This window comes from Pseudophryne corroboree, chromosome 1, assembly GCF_028390025.1.
Source record: "Pseudophryne corroboree isolate aPseCor3 chromosome 1, aPseCor3.hap2, whole genome shotgun sequence".
NCBI classification, from domain to species: Eukaryota; Metazoa; Chordata; class Amphibia; order Anura; family Myobatrachidae; genus Pseudophryne; species Pseudophryne corroboree.
This window is the reverse complement of record NC_086444.1, coordinates 794,653,965-794,672,078: the sequence shown is the minus strand read 5'-3', so window position 1 is coordinate 794,672,078 and position 18,114 is coordinate 794,653,965. Positions and strand designations below refer to the sequence as shown.

The window sequence follows — 18,114 nt, the reverse complement described above, 5'->3', positions numbered from 1 at the left end:
TCAGAGGCTGACAAAACGAAGGCATCCATTTTCCTCCATGTGATAGGAGAGGATGTGCAGGACATTTATAATAGTTTTCAGTTTGATGAGGGGCAGAATATGGTGCTATCTTCTATTATGCAAAAATTTGAAGATTACTTTGTGCCAAGGAAAAATGTGACATATGAAAGATATAAGTTTTTCACATGTGATCAGAAGTCTGTAGATGGATTTGATCAGTATGTTACAGAGCTGCAATCACTCAGTAAAACCTGTGAGTTTGGTGATTTAAAGGATTCACTGATTAGAGATCGTATTGTCTGTGGAATACCTGATAATGGACTCAGAGAGAGATTGTTGAGAGAGCAAGACCTAACACTAGACAAGGCAGTGACTATGTGTAGATCTGCAGAAATAACTAGATTTCAAGGCAAAAAGTTACACAAGGAAGCTGATGTGCATGTAGTGCAGAAAACAGAGCCATGCAAACCTCCATTCTCAAGAATGAAGCAGCCTAAGCCACAGTCTAATAAGGAAATGTGTAGTAGATGTGGAAATGCTCACAATCCTAAAATGTGCCCTGCTTATGGTAAAACCTGCATGAAATGTGGTAGACTTAATCACTTTGCCAAATGCTGTAAAATTAAAAGTCAAACAACCAAAGTGCATGCTGTTAAACAAACAGAGGAATTCTTTGTGGATTGCATTGAACTTTGCAGTGCAGATAAGAAAGAATGGATTGTCCCTTTAACTGTGAACGAGATTGTCATTCCCTTTAAGCTTGATACTGGTGCGCAGGTGAATTTAATATCATTTCAAGACTATAAGACTTTTAGAGTAAAACCTAAAATTCACCAAGCCAAAGTGAAAGTTACAGGGCACACTGGGGAGGAAATTCCTGTGAAAGGTACATGCTTAGTGACACTGAAAAATAAGGGACAACAGTTTAAAACATCTCTACTGATTGTGGATAAAAATGTGCAACCGATTCTAGGATTAAGTTCCTGTGAGAAACTAAGCTTGCTAAAGAAAGTTTTTATGGTGACATCACAAGTAGAAGATGACTGCAAATCGATGTTTACAGAATACAGAGACTTGTTTGAAGGTCTAGGTTGTTTGCCTGGAGAGCATAAAATAAATATAGACACGCAAGTTTCTTCAGTGATACACCCCTGTAGAAAAGTGCCGTTTGCGCTGAGAGAAAAACTGAAACAAGAATTAAATCGCATGGAAGCCTTGGGTGTGATACAGAAAGTTGATGAGCCTACTGAATGGGTAAGCTCCTTAGTAATTGTTGAAAAGAAAAATGGACAACTCCGAATATGTCTAGACCCCAGAAATTTAAACAAAGCTATTAAACGAGAACATTTCAAACTACCAACCAGAGATGAAATCATGTCGCAATTTGTGGGAGCAAAATGGTTCAGTAAATTGGACGCATCTTCAGGATTCTGGCAAATGAAGCTAGATGAGGCCAGCTCAAAGCTTTGTACATTTAATACACCAGAAGGTCGATACAGATTTCTTCGACTACCATATGGAATATTGCCTGCTCCAGAAGTATATCACAAAAAGATACACATGATTTTTGAACATATTCCAGGTGTTGAAACAATGATGGATGACATTATTGTCTTGGGATCTACAAAGGAAGAACATGATTCTAGATTGAGACAAGTAATGGAACTTGTCAAGAAAGTGAATCTAAAGCTAAACAAGGACAAATGTGAATTTGGCGTGAATACACTTACCTTTATGGGCGACGTGGTCTCGGATCAAGGTGTAAAACCAGACCCAAGGAAAATATCAGCCATAGTGAACATGGAACGTCCTAACAACAAAGACGACGTCAGAAGATTCCTAGGAATGATTACTTACTTAGGAAAGTTTATTTCTCAACTCTCTGAACGAACAGCCTCTCTTAGATGGTTGTTGGACAAAGATAACGAGTGGATGTGGTCACATGAACAAGAAGAAAGTTGGCAAAACTTGAAACAGATCATTACAGAGCAACCAGTGCTAAAATTCTTTGATCCTGCGAAAATAAGAATTTCAGCAGATGCTTCACAATTTGGCCTAGGCTCAGTGCTGTTACAAGAGCATGAGGATACATGGCAACCAGTAATCTATGCATCAAGAGCACTGACTGGATTTACAAACGTATGAACAAAACAGGTTCTAGCCCTTGTGGTGATCCGGGTGGAAATAGGGGCGTGGCTTCATAAAGGGGCATGGTCATGTATGCACCCTGTAGAGTTGTGCCCCGTTTGTGCCCCCTTTAGAGTTGTGCCACCGTGTGTGTCCCTTATAGAGTTGTGTCTCCGTTTGTGCCCCCTGTAGAGTTGTGCCCCCGTTTGTGCCACTTACAAAAAAAAAAAAATTTATTAATTAATACTCACCATCCCCGCTCCTGAATCCCGACTGCTGCTGACCTCTGTCTCTGGCCACCGGCGCCACTCCTCTGATCTATGGGAGGGACGTCATAACGTCTCTCCCATAGCACAGCATAGACACTAGAGGTCATCATGCACCGCACAGCAGTGACAGCACAGCATCGCCGGGCACCACCCGTTGCGGATCTTGCTACGGCGGCGGCGCCCTCTGGATGGCGGCGGCTCCCTGGGCAAAAATCCTGTGTGCCTGTAGCAAGATCCGCTAGTGCCTGTCACTATATAGGTTCTTGTTTGTCATATTTGGGTTTTATATCATTAGTACATATGTATGTGTGTGTCAGTAAGTAAATACAGTTATTTCCCTTTGAGTCAAGCAGGGTTTCCGTGAGATTCAGTTGGAAGCAATGCGTCAAATAAAAGGTGAGGTTTATACATACAGTAAGTAACACAATGCCAAAAACTAAAAACGTTAGTGCCTGGGCCAAGAAGGAAATTGATCATTCCCGAGCCTTTAATTGCAACCAAATTAGTCAGAAGAAAATTATATTCCGACCTCCACCCCGCCCCTACAGATCTGCGCCTCTGGAAGTTTTATTTTGTCACTTGGCTGAGTTGCCATTCTATTTGATTAGTTGAATAGATGACATTGTAGTGAATCTCAAAGGGTTAAAGCAAACTCTAAAATCAAGAAAAGGGGAAGAGAAACTTGCTGATATATGGTTTCTTAGCATTTTTTTGTATGAACAAAAGTTAACTTAAAAAGCATGTTTTGTTTTGTTCCATTACTGTACCGCAGTGCAACACTCATTTTTTCAGCTGATACCTCTCTAATGATATTAAATGCAACACTGTGGTAATCTTAGTAAATAGGCAATACATTTTAAGTAGATATGAACATTAAACAGATAGCAATCTTTTTTATTAGCAAATTTACAGTAGACTTGATATTCTGTATTTGTTGGATTTATTACTGTAGTATTGTATGTTTACATATTTTACTAATGTTGATATGTGTACTATCGTGTGATATACACAGGTGATAAATAATAGACACCAGCGGAAAAGTAGGGGTAAATTTACTAAAGCTTGTAAAACAGAGAATTGGTGATGTTGCCCATAGCAACCAATCAGATTCTGTCTATCATTTCTCTATTGCCTTTTAGAAAATGATAGAAAGCATTTGATTGGTTGCTATGGGCAACATCACCAATTCTGTGTTTTTTAAGCTTAAGTAAATTTACCCCGAAGTGTTGTAGACATACAAGCAAGATAGACTTAACCAGGAGTTTGGGTTTATTGCAGTGCACAGGTTATGTACGTCTGCACTCGCAGTTATACAGACAGGTAGAGAATATGGTGTGGAGCATACAGCGCGGCAGTAATGCAGGATATTGCAGGGTCACACAGAGCTAAGTACTACACATCATATTTGCCTACTCTCCCGGAAGTTGAGGAAGACTGACAATTTTTCGGGTAGTCCCCTGCACCCCGGTAAAGGTTCAGGATCTAGCCCCGCCCTCACCCCACACACACACTTCCTATTGAAGTGGTCAGGATAAGGAGATCATACCTGTGATTTACGTCTTTGTTTGGAAGTGTTGGGGCTGTATGGCGAAATATTGTGTCATTGTGCCCCTCCTCCTCTTTGTGTAAATTTTTACATGGTGGGGTCTAATGATGGGACAGCTAGGACCCGCCTCCTGAAGTGGAGGCTTCTCCTGGAGAGGAGACAATGGGCCTAATTCAGACCTGATCGTAGCCATGCTAAATTTTACATGGCTACGATCAGCCACCCTGACATGCGGGGGGACACCCAGCATAGGGCTAGTCTGCCCTGCATGTCTGGCCCTCCCCCCACCGCACAGGTACAAAAGCATCGCACCAGTGGTGGAACTAGCGAGCCGTGGGCCCAGGTGCCACAAAATGCTTTGGGCCTCCCCTCATCCCATCCAAGTCCACCCCCTCACCCCTGGAGAGGATCTGGTGAGAGGGACCTGCTCAAGGCCAGGGAAATGGATACCTAGCAACAGTGCCGTAACTAGACATTTTAGCGCTGTGTGCAAGAAATGGCATCAGAGCCCCCCCTCTATGTAAAACAGGGGCAGTGCGCGGCGTAGGAGCGTGCAAAAAATATATGGGAGTGGCTTTGTGGGACGGGGTGTGGCCGCAAAAGAATACCAATTCATATAACAGTGCACAGTAGCCTCCATTATTCAGATTACGCCGCATAGTAGCGCCACTACACCAGGTAGAGCCCCTTTTACACCTTACGGTGGACAGATTCCCCTATTTACACATTACGGCAGACAGTGTTCACCTTTTACACACTACGGCAGACAGCGTCCCCTTTTTTACACATTACGGCAGACAGCGTCCCCTTTTTTACACATTACGGCAGACAGCGTCCCTTACACATTACGGCAGACAGCGTCCCTTACACATTACGGCAGACAGCGTCCCCTTTTTTACACATTACGTCAGACAGCGTCCCCTTTTTTACACATTACGGCAGACAGCGTCCTCTTTTTACACATAATGGCAGACAGTGTCCCCTTTTTTACACATTAAGGCAGACAGACAGAATAGATAGACAGACAGACAGACAGACAGACAGACAGATAGATAAAAAAGCAGAAACCTAGGCGCTGTAGTACAGATGTGCAGTGGAAGTTATAAAGAACACTCTTTAACCCTTTTAAGAGTAGCAGCTCATAATACAAGATTAGTGTATGGTGTACACATAAATAAAAATAGGTAGTGGAGAAAATAAGAGCTAATGAGTGTAATAACAATTATAACGGAAATACTCAGGTGGGTGGAGTTATGGCCTTGGACACTTATCTGGTAAGTGAGAACTTCCAGCCGATGTTCATCATTTAAGATTAACATGTAAAAAGAAAAGAACAGCAAACATAGTGTGTATCGTTCATGGATTAAAATTATGTCATTTGCAATATAGGGCAAGAAATTAGGGAACTTGCTTATTCCCAATAAAATGTAATCTGTAGCTCAGACTTCACAACATAAAATACAGATTTAATGAACAATAACATAAAAACGGCTAGACAACACACGTACAAGATTTAAAATTATAAAAGCTTATCTGTCCATCATAGGAATAGGGAGGTCAGCAACAAACTATCCCCAGGACACAAGATAGCCAAAGATTATGCGTACAGGATAAAAAAGGTTCAAAGGCTTATCTGTCCATCAAGGGGAGTTCAGCAGCAAACAGTCCCAATGCGTTTCGTCCGTCAAGGTGTGGACTTCTTCAAGGGGATCGATAGATAGATAAAGAATAGATTATACTTACTGTCTCCGCTGGCAGTCAGGCACCTAATGCAGCTTCTGGCAGATGATGATCCCGGGCAGGGGAGAAGAAGGAGGAGGGAGGTGGAAGAGGGAGCCGCAGCAGCGCAGTGTAATTGGTGTAGGCATCGCTGCTGCTGTCCCTCTCCTTCCACATAGGCTGTACTCCACCGCTGTGATGAGGGAAGCACATCCCAGCATTCACAGCGGCGGAGGACAGCCTATGGTGAAGGAGATGGACAGCAGCAGCGGTGCCTACACCAATTACATAGCGCTGCTGCGGCTCCCTCCTCCACCTCCCTCCTTCCCCAACCCCCATCCCCCATGGCCGCTGTGCTCCTCTCCTCGGCAGGCGGCGGTGGCCCGCAGCACACAGCGGCATGTAATGAGTCAGTTTGACTCATTACATGCCACGCTGGCTTTGAGCCCCTTGACAGTGGCGGGTCCCAGTGCAAGGCACAGCTTGCACTGGCAGTAGTTCCGCCACTGCATCGCACGGTGGCAATGCTTTTGTACCTGAAGAGTAGCTCTCGATCAGCGCAGCTCCTGCACGCTGGCAGAGAGCTACCCGTCGCTCTCTGAGTCGCAGCGGCTGTGTGTGATGTCACGCAGCCACCGCGGCCTGCCCCATGCATGGTCCGGGCACATCTGCGTTGCCTGGACCGTGCCCCCAAAACGGCGGCCCAACGCCACCAGCCCACCCAGTGAATGCCTCTGCATGTCAACCAGGCAGAGGCGATCGTTGGGCAGAGATGCCGATCGCATCTCTGGCATGCGCCGGCGCATGCGCAGTTCAGACCTAATGGTCCGCTGTGCGAAAACGCACAGCAGCGATTAGGTCTGAATTAGGCCCATTGAAAGTAGGTAAGTATACTACACATGTGTGTAGTACTGTAGTGTTAAAAAACACAGTGGCAAGATGGCGCCTGGCCGGTGCAGAATACCTATTGGTGGCCATTTTGATAAAGGACAGATGCTTCAATAGTGGAGCATCATGGAGATAGTTCAGTAGTGTACTCCATATACCAAAAACTAATTGTAGTTTCATATTTACTTTTAAGAACAAATCATCTGAAAACCCTGTTACTTTAGTTTCATGGTGAAATAGTAATAAAAGCTATTTATGGAGAAGAGAACCTTAGCACATCATAGACTTACGGTACACCTTCTAGTAATAGATCACAGACATGTATTTATATAACTTATTTATTTAAAAAAAAAACACACACATTTTTGTAAACCATTTAAATGCAATACATTATATGATGGAATTGATCCTTACCAGTACACTACATTCAGGATAGCAGGAATATTTATATTTTTAATATAAACTTTCATTTGCATAACCCCAACCAATGTATGTACCGTATAGCTGCAATCAGTGATTTGGGGCCACTGGTTATAGCATTACATGTGCATGCCATGCTCAGAAAAAGTAATGCACCAAAAAGGCCCTACTCTGCTTTTCTGTATATATACAGTAGGGAAGGGGTGTAGCAGGGTAGCTATGGGGGAACGCAAACTCCGGGCTCCTGAAAAGTTAGAGGGCTCACCGCTGACTGTACCCCTTTCCTCCACCCGCTATACCGCAGGCCGCTGTTTAGGCAGAGAAGGAGGAGGAGAAGCAGAGGGGCACACACTGACTTAGAGACTAGGTTGGGATCAAGGAATGCCAGAGGCAACAGCAGGATACACTGACAGCCGGCACATGCTGGAATTCTGCCATCATCTTTATATGTCTCACTGTCTGCTTGTAGCTGTGGAGCAGGGTTACTACAGTCCAGCAGCACCACTCTCTGCCCCAGGCACTGCTGCACCTCTTTCTTCCACCGGCTGCTGTAGCACCTCTCTCTATCCCAGCTGCTGCAGCAACTCTTTCTGCCCCAGCTGCTGCAGCACCTTTTTCTGCCTCGGCTACTGCAGCTCCTCTCTCTTTCCTGGCTGTTGCAGCCATAGGTGTGCGCAGCACATTTTATTAGGGGGTGCACTGTTGGAGGGGTGTGTCTAATACCACCTTTTGGGCGTGTCTAGCACCATCTATTGACGGCCAATGCAATATAAAATATCCACCCTTGTACCAATCCTAATAATGCAGATGCATTGTCAGATGTTGTGGTGTGCACCAAACAAACACCCCTGATGGCACTCAGTGCAATTACACTGCTCCTCCTCAGCCTGGTCTGGCTGCCCCTCTCTTTCCTCTGCAAGCTGCAGTAACTCACTGACACTGACAGTCGCAGACTAGTACTGCTGCTGCTGGAAAAACAAGTGACGTGTCAATGCTGCTGCTGACCGCCTGCCAGTATTGAACGCTGGCTGCATGCTGCTCCTCATCAGTGGCTGGCGTTGCCATAGAATAGAAGGAGAGAGGTGGGCATGTGGTGGGTGTGGCGGGTGGGCGTGCGAGCAGCATGATGTCATCACGTCACATCACGCTGTTTTTGTACATGGAGGTGGAGCCGGGAGTTTGAAAGCCGGTGGCAGTGGCACCCTTGATTAACCCAGGCATCCGGTCAGTAATGCAGTCCTGACAGGGTGCAACACAGAGGGGACAGTAATCAGCCTGCTCGGCGATCGCTGCATCAGGCATGTGAGATCGGGGTGCTGGACATTAGGGGGTGCCTGTGCGCACCAGGCACCCCCCCTGCGCACACCTATGGTTGCAGCACCACTCTCTGCCCCGGCTGCTGCAGCACTTCTCTCTACTTTGATGCTGCAGCACCTTTTTCTGCCCCAGCTGCTGCTGCAGCAGCACCTCTCTCTGCATTATAAGTTACAGGGTAACATGTATAAGCGGCTCTACTGCGGCATAACCTTTTTAAGTGGCTCTAGTGTGGTGTCACGTATAGAAGTGACTCTACTGTGGGGTAACATGTATAAGCGGCTCTACTGTGGTGTAACATATATAAGCGCCTCTACTGTAGCGTAACCTGTATAAGCGACTCTACTGCGGTGTAACATGTATAGGCGACTCTACTGTGGTGTAACTTGTATAAGTATCTCTACTGTGGCATAACATGTATAAGTGGCTCTACTGTGTTCTGTAAGGTATATTAGGATCTCTACTGTGTGGCGTAAAGTGTACAAGGAGTACTACTGTGCGGTGTAATGTGAATAACGGACAATACTATGCGGTGTAATGTGAATAACGGACAATACTGTGCGGTGTAATCTGAATTAGTACTATTCTGTGGCCACACCCCTTCCCCATGAAGCCACGTCCCTATATTTTATGTGCATGCCTCCGGTGCACACTGTCCCTATTTTAAACATGGGGTGCGCCAAAAGGACATTTTCGCCCTCACCTCCACAAGGTCTAGAACTAGCCCCTTAACCAATTTAGGATTTTTCAATATTTTTTCATTTCAAATGTAACATGCACCCAATTCCGTACAGGGGAGGGGGCGCCGAAAAATACCCTTGTTCTGTGAACAATGGCACCTAGCTACACCTCTGCAGTAGGGTTGATTTATTATGGCGGATCAGATGCAATAAATTGAACTGGAAAATGCATTACATTTTATTAGCCATAGAAAAATATGATTGCTGATATTGCATTAGACTATTTTGCAATGTGCCACCATAGCTTCCGAGTGTGCAACACAGCTATTTCCTCTTATATACTGTACAGAGAGTGTTGCGGGATTATTAGGAGACTTGATCCTGTCAGCTGTGCCTTCACAATACGTAATGGAGGTATAGAATCTAACAGATTTTATGTTGCAAATCTGTGGTTTTGTGTATATTCATTAAATCTTATTTTCCTCATCAGGTGGTTCCATGAGAATCTCTCCCGGCATGCAGCAGAAGCTCTTCTGCTTACAAATGGACAGGACGGAAGTTATCTCCTGAGAAATAGTGACTCCACCGCCAATGTATACTCATTGTCAGTCAGGTAGGTAATGCTGCTTTGAATTCAGCTGAAGCTTTTAAGTACTATGTACAAGTATTTCAAGATATGGAACATGTGGTGGATTTATTGTGTTGTAACATTTGTCTGTTTTGTGACTACTGTAGTTGGGTAGAATTAATCAAGGGAAGCTCAATAAATGTATAAACGTAACAAGTCCCCTTTTACCACAAAAAGCTCTGCTCTTAAACTTCTCGTATTATGTATTATTGCAGATATGTCTGTAAATGAATTATGTGATATTAATGGAGATGCTTTTATTTAAACATCAATTAATTCATGAATTCAGCACAAATATCTGTAATAGTAAATTGGATAATAACATGTTGTACTTAATGGAATAAATGTTATATCAGAAGGTTGGTTTTAAATTTACGTTTTTGTTAATGCATGTGTAGTATTAGCAACAGTGTCATTCTACTGGTACAGTATTACAACTAGCTGTACAACATAAGCCTGTAACCAGCAATTGTGGACAGTTTGCACAAAGATAATTAATTACAGAAAACTAATTCCTACACTATAGATGTGGGGCTTGTGAGATTTGCAATACATTTTATTAAAACCACCTCCTCTTGGGTACTGGAGCAATGGCACACTGGCACTCGAAATCCAAAAACAATAGTTCATTGACATTTGTGGTCACAGAACAACGGTGCAGCTGGGACCCTAGAACATTGTTGACACTTAGTGGGCAGTTCAACATGGCGGGAAGTGCCAACAAGCATCACCGCAATTATGTTTGCACACATATCCTCCATATACTGTATCTGCAAAATTGAAAGTTTTCCTGTGCACCTCTGTGTATGCTGAAACAGTACATCACAGCCATCGCAGCTAAAAATGCAGGGCTGCCATTACAACTTGTGGGGCCCGGTACTGACAAAATAAATAGGGCCCCACCCCCCAAAAAAAATATAGATTGTAACATTACATATAGGTGGAGCATTGCGGACCTATAGGAACCGGTCACAGAGAGCTGATATGCATTGAAGGCTTGTTTTAAGAAGTTCTCCCTGCGCATCAGTCTCAGTTTCACAGCCTGGTGCAGCACTCCTGGTATTGGCAGTAGAAGCCAGGGTTGGGCCCCCTCTCTGTAAGGGCCCAGGACACCAGTCCCCACAGTCCCCCCCTGATGGCTGCCCTGGCTAAATGTATTGCCTCCTTTTAGTTCCAGAGTCCCATCAATGATCTGTATGTAGTAATAGACCAATATTTTTCCACCAATCATACTTGCCTACTCTATCGGTACCTGTGGGAGACTCCCGTATTTCAGACCCCTGGAAGAATGAGCACCACTCCCGCATCCTGCCAACTACCCAATGAAGTTTGCAGACTAGGAATATTAATACAAGCAACCCGTGGTCCATGAGGAGGGGGCAGAGTGACGCGATTCTATGGTAATCGCGTCATGTTGACCCTGTCCCTTATTCATATATGTCCGTTTCACAGCCTTTTTGTCTCGATGGAGTGGGGTCTGATGAAGAGATTAATATGGCCCCACTCTCATCACCGGAGAGGAAACTTCTAGAGTAGGCAAGTATGTTTGGTCCAATGCAGTTCTCTACGACACAGCTTCATGATGTGAACACTAGGTGGCAGATGTACTAAGCCTTGGAGAGTGATAGAGCAGAGAGAGAGATAAAGTACCAACCAACCAGCTCCGGTCATTTTTCTGGACCTGGGTTATTGCAGTCTTTCCATTTGCCAACACTTGAAGATGACATTATCTCTGCAGGCTACCCGGGTCAATACCTTGTTCGATCCGGATAGCTATTAGGGTCGGATTCCTACGTAGACCCCTTCACATCAAGCCTGGACCCGGGTTGCTTGGACAATAACCCAGGTTATAAATTTGGTGTCAAAGGTGTATCAGACACTGAAAGACAGGAGTCACAGTGCTGTGCAGATTACCCACAATAAATGGTGAGAGTGTGAATCTGGCAACAATGGGAATTTCCTGTGACGGGAATGGACTTAGTTACTCAACATCACTCAGACAGTGACGGAAATTATGCAAACAGTCAATACAGAGTTTTGTCACTTTAGAGCTAATAAGATTTTTTGGTTAGTTAGAGCATTAGTTGTTATATTTTTGTACAGAATCTCTGTGATATAACAGATGAGTCACTGTCTGATACTTCTGTATCTGTAATTCTGTACTTCTGGGGGGGGGGGGCGCTCATTTCACCCAGCGGGTGATATGAGCGACCTGCTAGATTGGACTGGCCAATCTAGCACCAGCGATAGCGATGCGCGGGGCTGCGCATCGCTATCGCTGTGGGGGGTACACACGGAGCGATCATGCTTAAAATCTATGCAATCTAGTCAAATTGCTTAGATTATCGCTCTGTGAGTACCCCCCTTAACAGTAACATCCAGATTCTCAAACTGATAAAATAATTTCCACATTGTTTTTATTTCTATTCATGCAGACTTTAACGAAGTACACACAACTGCCACTGACGGCAATTAGTGGCGCCAAGGGGGGGGGGGATACTTAGGCGTGTTGTAGGGGCCCTTCTCTCCTCCTCCCGTAACAGGCAGTGGTGTCGGCACTTCAGATAGGGAGAGAGATGAAACATGCTGCTGTGTACTGGGCAGGGGAGAGAGGCTGCTGCAGAGGCCAGTTAATCCTCTCTCTCCTTGTGTCCTCAGGCCCCTCTCAGTCCCCCCTACCTTCCCCTAATCCGTCACTGGCTAACCATACATTTTTGTATGAAGGGTACCTGGCCGCACATCCACCGAGTTGGACATGTGCCCTCACAGCTCTGGGGCCTGGCAGAACTGATGGCAATCCACCATCTCTTATCATCCTTGAAAAGTTAGTATAGTGTAAAGATTTTGAACCCCAGCATAAGGGATTATGCAATCCCTAGTGGAAATATAAATTTATTACAAATTGAGTTCTGAGATCATATAAAAGATCACGGCTGTAAGACAAATGCTTTTCTACAGCCAAAAGTAGTATTAATTATTAACAAGTAACTAATATCTGCAACAATTTACAATAGGGTAATTCTGGGTACACATTTAAATGATGGGCAATCTTGCTGATGGTCGGGACGAATTCCCTTCGTCCTGGACCATCTGAGATTGCCCTCACACACTATGCGATTTAATGGACGACGGAGTGATTTCTCATTTCATCTTTCATTTAACTGCAGCACCTCACACGCGGTATCTTCTGATTAGTTGTGCAGCACGTCATGTGCGATCTGCGGGAGCGCACAATCAGGCATACACACTGCACAATGGGGGTCATTCTGACCCAGTCGCATGCTGCAGTTTATCGCAGCGGTGTGATCGGGTCAGAACTGCGCATGCGCTGGTGCCGCAGTGCGCCGGCGCATACCAGAATGCCGTTGGGCCACTACGATCGCCTCTGCCTGGTTGACAGGCAGAGGCGGTCGCTGGGTGGGGGGGTGGAACGGCGGCGGGCCGGGGAGCGATGAGTAGCTCCCGGCCAGCACGCTAAAGCTGCGCTGGTCGGGAACTACTCTTGAAGTGCAAAGGCATCACCGCTGTGCGATACATTTGCACCCCTTGGGAGGGGGGGGGGGGGGCGGCACTGACATGCGGGGCAGGATAACCCTGTACTGGGCGCCCCCCCGCATGTCATTGTGAATGATCGTAGCTGTGCTAAATTGAGCACAGCTACAATCATCTCGGAATGACCCCCAATATGCATGATTTATTGCTCCGATTTGGCTGGAAATGACAAATTGTGCAGATATGCAAGTATGTACACGGCCTAAGCATTATACCTTATAAGAAAAAAGTTTACCCAATGAAAACTCTAATTAAATGATTACTACAGAACCTTATATATATGTTATCATCACATGCATATTACAGTGGTACAGTCATTATACAGGTACATTCAAAAAGTATCACCCAGTACCTAGACCCCTTTAACCCCTATTAGAAGATTAGCAACCACAGTCCCTCATACTCAATACAGTCTCCTCACCTTAAGAGAAGCCCATAGGGGGTCATTCCGAGTTGTTCGCTCGCAAGCTGCTTTTAGCAGCTTTGCACACGCTAAGCCACCGCCTACTGGGAGTGAATCTTAGCTTATCAAAATTGCAAACGAAAGATTCGCAATATTGCGAAAAGACTTCTCTGTGCAGTTTCTGAGTAGCTCGAGACTTACTCTGCCAGTGCGATCAGTTCAGTGCTTGTCGTTCCTGGTTTGACGTCACAAACACACCCAGCGTTCGCCCAGACACTCCTCCGTTTCTCCAGCCACTCCCGCGTTTTTCCCAGAAACTGTAGCGTTTTTTCACACACTCTCATAAAACGGCCAGTTTCCGCCCAGAAACACCCACTTCCTGTCAATCACATTACGATCACCAGAACGAAGAAAAAACCTCGTAAAGCCGTGAGTAAATTTCCTAACTGCATAGCAAATTTACTTGGCGCAGTCGCAGTGCGAACATTGCGCATGCGCAATAAGCGGAAAATCGCTGCGATGCGAAGAAATTTACAGAGCGAACAACTCGGAATGAACCCCATAGGCTTCAATTGAATAACTCCATCTAAAGATTGCATTACCCACTGGATTCAACTCTGGAATATATTGCATTCCAGAGCTTGGTGCATAAGTAGAAAGCGGACAAACCTCTGAAAACAGCATTTTTGGAGGTTTGAGCGCAAAATGCCGTTTGATGCATTCCGCCCTTAGGGGGTTATTCCGAGTTGTTCGCTCGTTAGCTGCTTTTAGCAGCATTGCACACGCTAGGCCGCCGCCCTCTGGGAGTGTATCTTAGCTTAGCAGAATTGCGAACGAAAGATTAGCAGAATTGCGAATAGAAAATTCTTAGTAGTTTCTGAGTAGCTCGAGACTTACTCCTACATTGCGATCATCTCAGCCCGTTTCGTTCCTGGTTTGACGTCACAAACACGCCATGCGTTCGGTCAGCCACGCCCCCGTTTCTCCAGACACTCCCACATTTTATCCTGGCACGCCTGCGTTTTTCCGCACACTCCCAGAAAACGGTCAGTTTCCGCCCAGAAACACCCACTTCCTGACAATCACACTCCGATCACTTCAACGATGAAAATTATTTGTTCGGACGTGAGTAAATCTACTAAGTTTTGTGCTAAAATACTTAGTGCATGCGCACTGCGTACCATGCGCATGCGCATTTTTGCCTTAATCGCTCCATTGCGAAAATCGGCAACGATCGAACAACTCGGAATGACCCCCTTAGTGTGAACCATTGTAAAAACAGTACCTTGTTTTGTCACTGAAACCAGCTGTAGTCTCAGTATCAAAACTGAAGTGGGAATGTTCTTGTTGAGCTTGACTAATCAAGCACAGATCCATTAGCTAAACCATGCTAGGCAGAAAGGTGTCGGGTAACTGAACAGGCTGAAATTACCATACCACCAATCCGAGATCATTCAGCTGTCACCAAATAAAATGTTACTAATTCTCATAATTCAAAAGAATTAAAAAAAACACAGATCTGTATTATTCAAAAGGGCAGGTTAGAAAAGAAGAAAAATGTCCCGGATTTAGTAACTAACTTTCGGTCCACTTTTTAATGTATTATACTAAAAATGCACATAGCCGCTTAAATGTAAATGCATTTCAATTCTTCATAGTAATTCACCTTTAACAGACAATTACCATTGATGTTACCCTAACTTGAATGTTAGAAACTTACTTGCACATCTTTTTCCTACAGTGCACGCTAAAGAGCCTATTTATCAAATGATATATGTAGGATTCCCCGGAATATACCATAGAGCAGGTTTAGATGTGGTTAGAGGTGTTCCGTGATTAATAAAGTACTGATTATTGGTACTTTGCGCACTGGCAGGACCCCACCTGCACGTGCGCAAATGGGTCCTGCAACGACAAACACAGGAACAACATCAGACTGTCAGTGACTGACAGTCTGATGCCATTTGGGGGCAGGGAGGGGGTGGCGATGACTTCAATTCCATATGGAGGCGTGTCGCTACCGTTGCAGGAGAGAAAAGAGGCCAGGATCTCCGTCAGAGGATGGAGATTTCCTAGCCTCTGTGTAGGACTATCGGCAGCTGGCTTGTGCAACCTCATGGGTCACATAGCTGGCCGATGGTGCCGGGGAAGATCTAATACTCCGTCCTTGGATGCAGTTCCGATCAGTAATGCAGCAGTAGGCATGACGCCTCCTGCTGCATTATTATATTTGTGCTATCGCTGCTGCTTCTGTGTAAGCAGCAGCGATAGCAACTCAAGCCACATCTGAATCAGTCCCAGGATGTAGTTACAATGCCGCCGGACGCGATCCCGGTGGTCTAAATACCGATGCCAGAATCCTGTCCGACAGCATAATGGCGGCATCAAAATCTAAATGGAGATCGGGATCTCGGCGTCAAAATACCAATGCCTGGAATCCCAAAACGTTCTTTAGCGGGACGAGCTTGCGTCCTGCCGCAGGGGGTGGGTGGTTAGGTTTAGGCATTAGAAGGGGGTTAGGGTGCAGGGATGGTTAGGTACTGGGGTGGGGGGGTTAGGCACTTACAAGGGGAGATTAGGGTTAGGAACTAAGCGAGGAGGGTTAGGTTTAGGCAGCAGGGAAGGGAGGGTTAGGGTTAGGCAACCACAAGGGAGGGTTAGGGTAGGGGGCAGGGAAGGGTTGGGGTACTTTCTGGGGGATGTCGGTATTCTGATCGCTGGCATCCCGTCTATCCGTATATCATACCGAACCCACCTCATGTCCCTCCATTTCCAACAGAAGAAGCAGCACTCAAAGTTTTCTTTGGTGGCTGTTGCAGATTTCCAGGCCCTGGAATGCAAAGCATTCTGGAGACTGGCCACAGAAGCCAGCCTATGGGCTACACTCTACTGAATTTATCAGGGTAGGGATCTGTGGGATTTAACAGTAACTTCCTTCATTGTTGGAATAAGCTTTCCTTTCCAATTATATCCCCACTGTACAGTCCACACATATCCTCCATATATTTTCTCTTTCTTCACTTTCCCTTCCTCCTGACCATGGTTCATCATTGCTGTGATGTGATATCATGCAACCCACCTAGAACCTTTGCAATCCAGTGGACAAATATGCAATAGATAGTGCCTTTCCCTATCCATGCCTATTTCCCTATAGATTGTAAGCTTGCGAGCAGAGCCTTACTACCTCTATGACTGTTTGTTATCACGCAGTTTTGTTTTATCATTGTGTCCAATTGTAAAGCTCAACAGAATTTGCTGTGCTATATAAGAAACTGTTAATAAATAAAATAAAAATGATAATATACCTAAAATATATATTTACAAATATTTAAAATTATTTGGTGGAATGTAATGGCATCCGAGTTTGCCAGAAGAGCGGGATGCCGGCCGAACTCAAAGTTTTTTTTTAAGCGACAGTCATTTACCAGGCATGGTTTTGCCTTGTAAATGACTGGCGCTTTAAAAAACCATCCAGCCGGCATCCCGCACCTCCAGAAAAATTGGGCATCATTACATCTCGCCGATCGCATAAGCGATCCAACCTGAATTAGGCCCACTATCAAGTTTTTTTCATCTCTCACATGATGTTACAAGCGTTAGCAGATGGAATGCATTGCATTTTATTTAAAAAATAGTCCCCAGCCATTCGTTTTTTCTCTATTACCGCTTATCGTGGTGATGAAAAATCTTGAATTGCTGAAAACTAAAAAGAAAATTAAGCTGCCCTGGCAACATTGGCCCTCATTCCGAGTTGTTCGCTCGTTATTTTTTTTTCCGCAACGGAGCGATTAGTCGCTAATGCGCATGCGTAATGTTCGCAGTGCTTCTGCGCCAAGTAAATTTGCTAATAAGTTTGGTATTTTACTCACGGCTTAACGAAGAAATTTCTTCGTTCTGGTGATCGGAGTGTGATTGACAGGAAGTGGGTGTTTCTGGGCGGAAACTGGCCGTTTTATGGGTGTGTGCGAAAAAACGCTGCCGTTTCTGGGAAAAACGCGGGAGTGGCTTGCGAAACGGGGGAGTGTCTGGGCGAACGCTGGGTGTGTTTGTGACGTCAAACCAGGAACGAAACTGACTGAACTGATCACAGTGGCAGAGTAAGTCTCGAGCTACTCAGAAACTGCAAAGAAATTTCTATTCGCAATTGAGCGAATCTGTCGTTCGCAATTCTGCTAAGCTAAGATTCACTCCCAGTAGGCGGCGGCTTAGCGTGTGCAATGCTGCTAAAAGCAGCTAGCAAGCGAACAACTCGGAATGAGGGCCCTTGTACCAAAATGGAAAGCGTCAACAACACTTCGCCTGGTCAGTCTCTGTAGATATGTGCCTAGGTGAGCAATACAGACAGCTCTCACATGCAAAGTGGAGCAGAGTTGGACTTTCAGCTACATTATAAGAAAAAAAAAGTTTACAATTTCATGTGAAAGTATCATGTGAAAATGTATATATTGTATAATATGCATAAACCATTGTCTCTGTATCAACGTTTCTAGGCTGTGCAGAACCCTGTCTTCAGGAGATATGAACAAACATATAACTCCTGAAGAAGGACTCTGCACAGCCCAGCCTAG

The 18,114-nt window shown here is 45.0% G+C and overlaps 1 protein-coding gene across 1 annotated transcript in view; it reads left to right on the top strand.

Annotated features, from left to right (window-relative positions):
• The window catches only part of DAPP1 (dual adaptor of phosphotyrosine and 3-phosphoinositides 1), a 157,087-nt gene that overhangs the window by 101,728 nt on the left and 37,245 nt on the right, over positions 1-18,114 (top strand). Inside the window, exon 2 of the mRNA XM_063918594.1 lies at positions 9,454-9,576. Coding sequence (XP_063774664.1) covers positions 9,454-9,576 — 123 coding nt within the window. The remainder of the gene's footprint in view (positions 1-9,453; positions 9,577-18,114) is intronic.